Below are 11,627 nucleotides of genomic sequence, written 5' to 3' on the forward strand. Positions count from 1 at the left end.
AAGTTGGTTCAGTGATCAGTTAGATGGCATAAAAACCCTTCATCTTTAGGCAATAATAGACATTATTCCCTCATTAGTTTGAGAATTATAATGCTTAATAAACCCTTGTTAGGGTTTATCCAGATGTGAACTATGTCAAAGGACAAGGGTTTTCATATGCCATTGTGGTTGTGGGTGAGGCACCATGTTAGGGTTGATCCCTGAGCTTCCTTGGCTTAAAGTCAAAATCATTTAGGAAGCTTCATTTACAACTTGTACCGATGTTTTATTGATGCAGGGATACTAATTTGGCTAGAAGAATAGGAGCTGCTACACCTTTGGAAGTTCAAGCTAATGACATTCAATACACATTTTCCCCATGTATTGTTGTAAGAGTCTTGCACTAAGTGTTCTTGATGAACATTTATTCAAATTGAGAGTAAAGTTTGGATTGTTTAGAGTGCTTTGTTTGGTGTGGAAATGTTTGCAAAGATCTTTGATGGGGGCCCTGCTATGAAAGCTACAACGAGGATCCAAAAATTTTCAAGGCAATGACAAAGATAATCTTTGGCCTGCAGGGGTAGCCTCCTGCCAATTCCATGAAAGGGGTGCCCTTCCTAGCTGGATAGTCACTTGAAAACCTTGTGTTTTATTCATTTGTCCTTTCCCATAGAACATGAATTTCTTTGATCAATCAATTATGTCACCATTTTGTGTTTACACAGTTAGTGATCTATTCATGTATGTCAGGTCAAATGTTGCAGCCCGTGCTAAACATTTTGTGGGTGATGGCAAAACAACCAAGGGTATCAATGAGAATAATATTGTAATCAGTTATAAAGGATTGGTGCACATCCACATGGCGGCCTATTTTGATGCCATTGCCAAAGGAGTATCCACCATTATGGTTTCCTATTCTAGTTGGAATGGACAGAAGATATACGCTAACCATTTTCTTGTTTCTCGTGTTCTTAGGAAGAAACTTGGCTTCAAGGTATTATTGATGTGTCTTCTTATCATCAGTATTGGTTTTATATTTTTACCTTTTCAAAAATTTATATTATGTAGAACATACAACCGGTTAGTTTAAAATGATGCCTTCTTGTATTTGTCACAGGGCTTTGTTATTTCGGATTGGCAAGGTATTAACAGAATAACTAGCCCACCTAGTGCTAATTACTCGTTGTCATTTTTTGATGGTGTGAGTGCAGGGATTGACATGGTACTATCTTTCTCTCTCACACTAGACACTGTTCCAATTTTCAGTGGCCCTAATTAAATAACGTTCATGCCCAACTGAACTTTTCTAATGGAAATATGTTTGATAGGTGATGGTTCCCTACAATTTCAAAGACTTTATTAATGATTTGTCTTCGCAAGTGAAGAGTGTTTTGATCCCCATGGCTAGAATAAATGATGCATTTGGAAGAATATTGAGAGTAAAATTTACCATGGAGCTATTTGAGCATCCTTTGGGCAATCCAAGCCTAGCCAACCAACTTGGCAGCAAGGTGAACTCTTAAGTATATGTTGTTTTTTTGTTCATTGAAAGATTTTTTGGTGAATGACTAATACTTAAGAGTGTTGTACTCTAGGTGTTGTCCTTTATACAAAAGTAAAAACAGATATCCATAGCTCTAAAGAAATACAAGCAGATTCAGCTGTGTTTCTATTTGTTATTTTAAGATTTTTATAGCCTGACATTCTCTTTATAGTATATACCACCATATGTTGGAAGAGGATATGTAGTTTCTCCCATGTGTTGTAATGGTGGTGATGTAGTAGTTCTCTTTAACTTGACCACTAAGGAAATGAAATTGTACTTTGTACTTGTTGATGACAAAATTTGTTAATGTTATTTCTAATGTTGTTTACCATAATGAATATGGCCTTATTTCCTTTTCATGTGTCTTATGTTCTATGATTTCTTTGTTTTCCCTTTAAAGGTTTTATTAAGATATTTATCACTATTTTTAAATTGATCATTCATCCACTTAATTACTAACAACTCATGAAATTTAGTAAGACTTGGTAAACAGATTCTTCTCCCATAGGAAATAGGCAAAGTCTGAATTTAAAGGCTAATCGAAACTGTAATCTAAATCTCATTTGAGCCTATATATGGACACAGTTAGAAAACATACACAAAAGATGTAGATCATTGTCAAGAGCCCCTGTTAATGCTATTCCATTACCATTGAATAAAAAGCTACTAGAAAATTTGATATGCATATTTTTCTATAGCATAAATAAAACTAAAACTCTCTAATATCGATACAGATATGTACCCTAACCTTTTCTCTTATAGATCTTAGTGGGTGTATAGGTTTATAAAAAATAGATCTATTGCTTAGATCTTGGGATCTCCATGCAAGAGATTGTGCTGCAAGCAGGATCTGCACTCTATTTACCGGATGCAAAAACGAATTTACAAAGACTGTTAAAAATATAACAGAACTGCCTAGGGAAAATTTTAAGGATGGAAAATTATCTTGAAGTTTAAAAACATTGGCGAATCTCACTAGTCCCTACTATGCAAACTATAAAATGTTTATTGATATATTTGTAAAATTATTCAAATTTATAATTATTTTATATATACTCTATATATAATGTTGGTGATTTTTAGGGTAAAATAATTTTATATTGTAAAATTTGGGCGAATAATTTTTATAAAAGATGGAAACTGGCGAATCTTTTTTTTGGAAAAATCATCGAAAATTAGCCCACCTACGAATATTAGCCACTAAAATTTTCCATGGTCAACTGCCTCATATAACTTTATTGCCTTATCTCTAAATGAAGAGTAAGGATAAGCTCATGATATTCTATCTATAGTTGATTCATGCATGGACACTCACTCTAGGAATACTAAAATTAGTAATATTCCCATAATGCCTTTTTATGTTGCATCCTCATATATTGATCGTTATGTTGTATGAATTTACCGATGTATGGCTTTATGTAATGTTGTTGTAACAAAAGGTGCCCATATTTTCCATTTGTGCTTCAACCCAGTAGAAGATGATCAAAGGAAGACTATTTAACAGTCCCTCTTACCAAGAAAAGTGTTCTCCACCAATCCAAGTCATCTTTAACTTCCCTTTGGACAAAGGTTTAGTCAAAATACTAGGTACCTGCTGATCTGTTGGAATGTGTTGTAGAACCACAACTCCTTTATGAATTCTTTTCTCTGATAAAATTTAAAGAGTTTGATACAATTTTGATTGTTACAGAATTATCCAAAGTTTGATTTGTCAGCTATGTTGGTAACTTTCCAAAATGGTTGGTTTCACAACTAGAAGAATTGGAAGCCATATATTTTGCTTCTATTGGACTGAGTGTTGCATAAGTTTCTAATTTGTTAACTACTGAACCAGGAAACTGTAACTGAACTTAAACTAAAAGAGCACCTTGAAGTGTTATTTGTGTCACCAGCATTATCTACCTAATCATAATTTTGAAAACCTTGCGACACCACCTCCCCATTGCTAACATATCTCAGTGCAAAATGCACTGCCCCCTTCCAAGTATTAGAGCTTGTGTTTTGCAACAACCCGATGAACTTGCCTAGGCTGCACCATGTACTGAAAGTGTTGACTGCAAAAAAAAATGTTAGGCCTTGTGTTAACTAAGTACGGGAGGAAACCTATCAATCTATCAATCCATCAAAACACAGGGGCACACACATTTTCATTCTATTTCTTTCTCCTCTTGTTTTAGGAACATCAAGAATGCTACAAAATTTAATTAAACAAACTGAGGAAACACACTATAGAGTGGTAATATTTGTCTAACCTAGAAAACCCTTTGCGATTTTACCCCAAGTCTTCAATAGAGTGAAACATGATCCTTCATACATGAGGATTACACAAAGCAGAATTATTTCAAGAATCCTAAAACTCACCAGAACAAAACCTTTGATATTTTACCCCAAGTCTTCAGTACAATGAAACATGATGCTTACGCAAAGCAGAATTATTTCAAGAATCCTAAAACTCACCAAAACAAAGCACTTGTACAATTTGGAAAAAAAAGCTTGCTAAAAAATTATGTGTTTTTCATCCATCTATACACACCCACACATAACTGCATCATCTTTGTGCCTTTTTCTCCCCTTTTTTGGTATAAGTAGGAATGCTAAGAAATTAATTGAAAAAAACAAAAGGAAGCATATTTTAAACTAGTCATATTTGTCTAACAAAAATTCATTCAAGGTTTTACCAAAATATTTCAATAGAGTGAATGATCTGTTCTACCAAAAGAACTTGCAGGCTCTTATTTTCTCTGATAAATTTGTGTACTATGCATTTCTGTAATTCTGAAGGGATGTCTTATCTCTAATTTTATAAATACTAGATAAGGTATCTAAGCATCACGTAATGTATGGCTTGACTATATATGTCTTCTGTACAAAGTAAATAAGGTAAATAAACAAGTAGTGAAGACTTGACCTATGTAACTTTAGCAATTTGTATTATATAATTGAATATGTTCTGAAGTTCAATTGATCCTTTCAAACACCCAAAGTTGATTGTATTTTCAATGAACATCGAAAGACTCACCTGGGTCACCAATGCATAAAGTGGAAGTGTGGTGTAGCTACATAGAAGCTGCACAACAACCATGGGCATATAAACAACCAAATGTAGTCCTTATCAGACGCAAAATATGGTTATTGTCAATATTCTCCTTATACAGACTAGATCTGCATGAGAATAAGCTAGTATTAAACCAAAGCAGCAATAATGAAGCTATAAAAATGAAAAGGAAAGAAGAAATCTAAATTTATAGCCTGTTTGATTGGAATGAGCTCTATTTACATTTTAGGCAAGATAAAGTTCTTTGATAACTTAAAAAATAAACAACCACAACACTCTATATGTTTAGATAATAAACATAATTACCCAATCATAATTCTAATTATGGTGATATCAAGCCTCTCATGGAAACATGATTTCAGGCCAAGCTCATACTGCAAACATATAAAGTCAAACATAAATATGGTGTAGGGATGCAATAGAATTGAACCAATTTAGCTAGATAAACTGAAATTGATCTAAGGTACCTGAGACTACAACTTTTACCATCGTTACCATAGTAAATCCTATGATTCTATAAATAAGAGTTTATCCTTCATTGAATGAACATAGTTCTTACCCATATCCACAAGAAGAAAGCAAGCTGGAAAGCATTTTGCAGAACATAAGTTAACCATTAAGAAATTGGTATTCCCATAAATACTCAGTGAATAGGATTTAGAAATACAATTTGTTAATTGAAATTTAGAATGCAAATCATTTTGATACCTGGAAAAGAGTGAAATGGATCAAGAAAAGGATAAGTTGAGGGCGATTGAACCAACACAGTTTATTTGTTGGCTGCACAGTTGGGGTTCCTTTAACTACAACATGCCTCCCTTGAATTTCTAAGGCCAAATATGATATTATAACTTGTAGCTTTGCTCCAACCAACAAAATTATCTATGTATTTTGGAGATAAAATGACATAAAACCCAAAGAATTCAATCAAAAAAATTGTCATGATTATTAACTCTCATTATCAATAATTCAGTGTCATATTAGTCCAAGATTTTTGTGCACTTACAACTAAGTGAACTAAATAGAGCCAAAAGAATGAATACCACCCTACTCACAGAAATAAATCCAACCAAAAAGAGGGTGTTACCTTAAACAACAATAGAAACTCCTTTTAAGAATATGTAGATTGAAGTCATTGGAAGCAGAGATAGAGTGTTTAAGACTTACCATACACATTGAGAAGCAAAAATATTACAACAAAAGCCCACAATGGAGGACTGTAGATAATGTAGTGAAGATTGCGCATTAGGTAAAAATCAACAGGAGGTTTTCAGAATAACTAGAGGGATGACAAAGCAAAGTTTTCTTGGAAGACCAAAACTTTTGTTAACAAAGGAATCTTCACTAACCTGATTCCAACAACCATCTTGAAGTCATCATCCAATGATCTCTTGATATATTTATGAAAATTAAACTTGCTAGTTGGATGAAGGTGAGCTTGTACAGTTCAAAGAAATAGACACTTTAGTACAAATCAGGTCTGCTACATGAATGATATGGGGATAGAAACAACCAAAGATGAAATAGTAAAGATAATATTAAAATACAAGGTCTTACAATTATGAAGCCATGGTGCAAGGTCAGGTAATCAGTTTTAGTTACTGACAAGTGTCGAAAGAAGCATAATTCAAATTCGAACTTGGTAACTATGGTTTATATATGTGTATGTTAACATTATGTCTAGCATCCTAGGCAAGGAAATTTATTATAAAGTAAGTGTTAGGATGTTATTAGTATTTACAGGACATTTAATCTATATGGAAGTTCGAGTTAATAATGAAATAAAGAAAAATAAATGAGATAAAAGAAAATATACTACTCTTTATTATTTTTAAATTAAAAAAGACATTTTTTAATTATATTATATATTTATTTACTTTTGGAATATTGTGTTATAATTCTTCCAGAGTTAAAGTTTTTGTTATTTAAATTACTAAATTGCATTTTTAAATGCAAAATGAACTCAACACTGAAATTAGTAGGATACCTAGATTGTATAGATTACATAACCCAACTCTGTAATTCCAACAAATCCTTAACTTTAAAAAGAATTGAGAACATGCCCCGAAAAAAACAGAAAAAAAAGGAAAAAGGACCACTATTACAAAAAGCTTAATCTAATTGTTTTATGTTCCCACCTTTTTCTCATATTGTAAGTTTTAATTATGTAAACTGCATTTATTAATAAATAAATTGATTCTAGCTCGTGAAAAAATCATGAGACATAGGAATTATACATGCTACAACAACTCAAATATTTCATCTAAGACATCCCCACACAATTTCACAACAAAATTAACAAGAAAATATCATAAATTTAAAGACAATGAACATCAAGACCAATCTATGATTTTCAAATGAAAAAACTAGTTCAGATCACCATAAACTTAAATACAATGAAGACCAATATCAACTTATGAAGCTAAGAGGTGAATAATGTGAGGGAGTTGTGTAATTAATTCTATATTTAAAAAGTCAATATTGGCTATAATTAAAACACACACACACACGCATATATAAAATTAAAAGCATCATTAATTTGACTTTCATTGTTGATATTATAGTTCATTATGATGATGGTCACCTCATTTCTTGTTGATATTTCTACCCTCCATAACGAAAATGTGATTCTTTAGATGCTTAAAAAGAAAATATTAATTTTTTTTTCACTCTCAAACATTCCTAGGTACATATTATGTACCATAATTTTATATCAATTTTTAATAGAGATAAACTAAAAAAAAAAAACTTATGTTTTCAATTTTCACTATGAAAAAAATACGTAATTAGTTAGTGTTTAAAAAATATTATAATGTAGTAGGAGTTGAGCTCAAGCACTAGAGGCATATAATGTGTTTTTGGAAGTGGCGGGTTAATATCTCTAGAGACATACTCTACTAGGTGAAAAGTATAAAAAAGGTTGTATAAACAATTTCTATTATTTGTATAAATCTGATAGAGGTATATTTAGTAACAAGAACAAAAGTCTCCTCATAATCAACTCATTTTTAATGGGAGAACCTTCTAGCCACAAACCAAGCTTTGTAGCTTCCTATGTTGCTATCTGCTACATGCTTAACCATGTAAAACAACCTAGAATCAAACACTGTCTTCCCCACTAGTCCAGGCATTATCTCCTACCCATCATTCTTTAGGAGAAGATGTATTCCTCCATCATGGCATTTTGCAGTACTTGCTTCCTTACTACCTCTTTGTTACTATAAGGTTTTGTTTCAATAATGGAAGGCATCAGTGCAACATAACTAGGGAACTTTTTAGGAGGGTTGCTTACTTGCAAGGAAGTAGTTGGAGCACCAACTTACTCTATTGCCTTTGCTAATGTCTAGATTAGCCATCTAGGCTTTCTAGTTGAACTTGAAGGTAAAGAGGCACCCCTTACACCTCCAAAAGCTTGCTGATCTAAATCTACTTTTCATGATCTTTTTAATTTCTGCATATCTGTTTTTGGGATACCAAGCTCTTCTGTCTCCATGGTCACTATTGGAGGTTCTTGAGACTTAGAGGACCATGTATTTTCTTCAAACTTGGTATCTCTGCTCACATCTACTTTATGTTGAGATGGAATGTATATTTTATAAGCTTTTGAGGTTTCACTCTAACCTACAAAGATGTCCTTCAAACTAGAAGGTTCTAACGTGGTCCTTTTCTCATCTGGAATATGAATGTAGATAGGACAACTGAAAAACTCAAAGATCTATTACTTGAGCCTTCTGAATTCCTCCATTGATGTCATATCCTTCAAAATTTTGTGAGGATCCCTATTCAAAATATAGACAATGATAAGACATGTTTATACAAAGAGACACATGAGAAGAACTAGATCATGAATCATGGATTTGATTGTTTTATGATAGATTTGTTCCTCCTCTTTGCAACCCCAATCTACTGAGGATTGTAGGGAACTATCAATGTTTTCTTGATTCTTTCTTTCATGCAAAAGGTATCAAAATCCTTTGGGGTATACTCCTCTCCAATGTCAGACCTTAACACCTTAATCTTTATACCTATTTGATTTTCTACAAGACCCTTAAACTCTTGAAACTTCTCAAAGTCCTCATCCTTGGTTTCCATGAAGTAAGTCTATGACCTCCTAGAAGAATCATCAATAAAATATTTGTAGTAAATGTTACTTGATAAGGAAGTTGAGGACATGGGCCCACATACATTTGAGTGGATTAGGTTAGAAACCCCTCTTGACCTATGTTCACTACCAGGGAAACATCCTTCACATGCTTTCCAAGTGCACAACCCTTGCACACCCCTTTCTTCTCAACCTTGAAGATTGGCAATCCCCACACCATGTTCTGCAAGATTGTCAACATTCACTAGAGCAAGTGACCTAATCTCTTTTGCTGAAGCTCACACAAGTTCTCACTATCATGCCCTAAAGTTCTTACATACAAAACATCAATAATTTAATAAGCTTAATGATATCACTTAATGGATCCCACTCTTGCAACTCGATACGTGGCATCATCACCAAGTTCTACTAAAGGTACTCTTGTTAGAGGTGTATGTTTGCAGGCTCCATTGTCCACATACCAATTGACATCAAACATGATGTTAGATGACGGCATGAGACCATTGAGAAGTGTATCTCAAGAATGGATGAAAGCTCATCCACTTGAGTTGATGCTTTTTCACTCCTTGCAAGTTGCTTATGGCATTGTTGCTTGCCCTTCACCTTCTTTTGATGACATTGGAAGCAAAGTGCCCAAACTTTTGACACTTGAAGCACTTGATGTGGCTCAAGTCCTTCTTTCCCTAGTTACAAGAACCTGGCTCCTCTTTCTTCCCTTTTTATCCCTTCTTAGTTCCTCTTTTCTTGTTGCCTTTATTCATCTTACTAACGAGGACAACATTCTGCTCCCCCTCAATCCCTGCAATTGTATCCAGTATTGTCTCCTTCTAGTTGAAATCATTCCATAGCCTGCTAAAAATAGGAAGTTTTTTTTGGTCAGATGTCATAGCCAAAAAGTTTCCAAAAAAAACAAGACCTATTTAATGCAATGAGCATTGGGTACTCGCTCTTTACCCTTCACCTACTAATTTTCATTTTCATTGAGTGTTTCTATGTCACCATGCTTCTAGAATTTATACCTTACGACGTTTGGTTTGTAACATCTTGCGCAAATGCCAATTAAAAACATCTTAACATCAAACAAGCTCTCCCTTCCCACATAAATAGTATCAAATCTAAGATCAATTTTATAATTTTATTCACAAAAGCAAGCCGATATACGTGTTACTTATCCCATAATGTGATTATTGTATGACGAGGCAAATGCCGATACACGTGTTGCCTATTTCATGATGCGTTTAGTGTACGCTGAGGAAAATGCCGATATACGTGCCGCTTATCCCATGATGCCGATACACGTGTTGCTTATTTCATGATGCGTTTAATGTATGCTGAGGAAAATGCCGATATACGTGCTGCTTATCCCATGATGCGTTTAGTGGATGCAGAGGAAAATGCCGATATATGTGTTGCCCATGATGTGTTTAGTGCATGCCGATGGAAATGCGAAGACTGGATCGTTATTTTCCAAGGAATCGTTTTGTTGGTTCTTTATGTTATGAGAAATAAATAACAGGGTATAAGCGGAGAAGAACCAAAGCAAGGAGTGGATAGAAGACGTGTATCGCTTAATGGCGGCTTAGCTTCCACCTATTTCTGCGAACGATTTGGAGAGATCCCTCCTGCCAGACTTCGAGAGAGCCCTTCTCCAAGAGACCTCTGAGAGACTCGAGAAGAGAGAACTCCTTCGAGACGCCTCAGAGAGATTCGAAAAGCGAACCCTCCTCTGATAGACTCGAGAAGAGAGCCGTCAAGGAACCCTATTTAAAGATGGCCGACGACGGTCGCTTCACCATACGCGTGGACAACCCCGCCAACTTTGTGAATCTCATGACTCGGAAAGGGAAGCCGACGGAGAGACTGTTGCATCTGGATTTGGAGGACATGAGAGAAGAAGGCAACAGGTGCTTCAGAGAACAAAACTGGGTCGCGGCAGTCGAGCGTTATACGAAATGCATTGATGCCGCTCAGCTTCAGCTTAAGGAGAACCCCTCCTACTCCAATAGTGATAATAAGATCGTTAACGGCCTTCTGCGTGCTTACTCCAACAGGGCGGGGACGTGGTTGCAGGTAAAAGAATTCAAGTTGGCGTTGGAGGATTCCAACGAGGCCCTTCGGATCGATGACGGCCATCTCAAAGCGCTCTACAGGAAAGGCCGTGCTCTGCTCGGACTGAGGCATTACAGGGCGGCATGCGAATGTTTGAAGCAAGCGTACAAGACCAGCGCTGGGCAGACGGAAATAAAAGAGGCGCTAGGCCGGGCCATGACTTTGTATGCCCAGAGCCTTAATGGCAAGTATGACATCTCCGACTACTTACTCGGAGAATCTACATCTTCTCCTCCCGAAGTAGCCGAGTTCGTGGGCAATGTGGAGATCAAAATGACCGAAGACGGACGCGGTCGGGGACTTTACGCTACCCTAAAAATAAGGAGCGGGGAGCTTTTATTGGTGAGCAACGCTGTGGCAGTTGCTTATAGGAGTGCTTCTGCCACCATGGTGGGTAGGCAGAACGCAGTCAACACAGCGTCTCGAGAAGACATTGTCGCCATGGTGGTCTGTCAAGCCAGAAAATCACAGAGATTGCTCCGCCAGCTTCCAGCTTTATAGTTTACATGGTTCATCCACGTCCACTAGCCTGGAGGTTCCAGCAATTGATTTGTTTAAGACGGAGGGCCAAGGGGAAGAAAATGAAAATTTGCCCCTGGATGATAAGCGTATTCGGGAGATTGTAATTTTGAACTCTTTTGGTGCAGGTAAAGAATTTAAGTTTATTTCAAAAGAGAAAACTGTTGAAACCATATTATTTCCGCAGGGGGAGAGTTTTAACGGTCTTTGGCTGCTGCCGTCCTTCATTAACCATTCCTGCCTCCCGAACTCTTGCAAGCGGTTTGTAGGAAGCGCCATGTTTATTCATGCCTCCAAGCCCATCGAGAGAAGAGAAG

The 11,627-nt window shown here is 35.7% G+C and overlaps 1 protein-coding gene across 1 annotated transcript; it reads left to right on the forward strand.

Moving 5' to 3' along the window:
* Nucleotides 1-10,452: 10,452 nt before the first annotated feature.
* Nucleotides 10,453-11,292, forward strand: LOC149196152 (uncharacterized). Its single transcript, XM_089408197.1, has one exon. It carries the CDS (start codon nucleotides 10,453-10,455, stop codon nucleotides 11,290-11,292), a length of 840 nt encoding a protein of 279 aa, XP_089264323.1.
* The last annotated feature ends 335 nt before the right edge of the window (nucleotides 11,293-11,627 follow it).

Source organism: Pinus tabuliformis, chromosome 2_2 (assembly GCF_031772625.1).
Source record: "Pinus tabuliformis cultivar Carrire ecotype Pingquan chromosome 2_2, CPIR1, whole genome shotgun sequence".
NCBI classification, from domain to species: Eukaryota; Viridiplantae; Streptophyta; class Pinopsida; order Pinales; family Pinaceae; genus Pinus; species Pinus tabuliformis.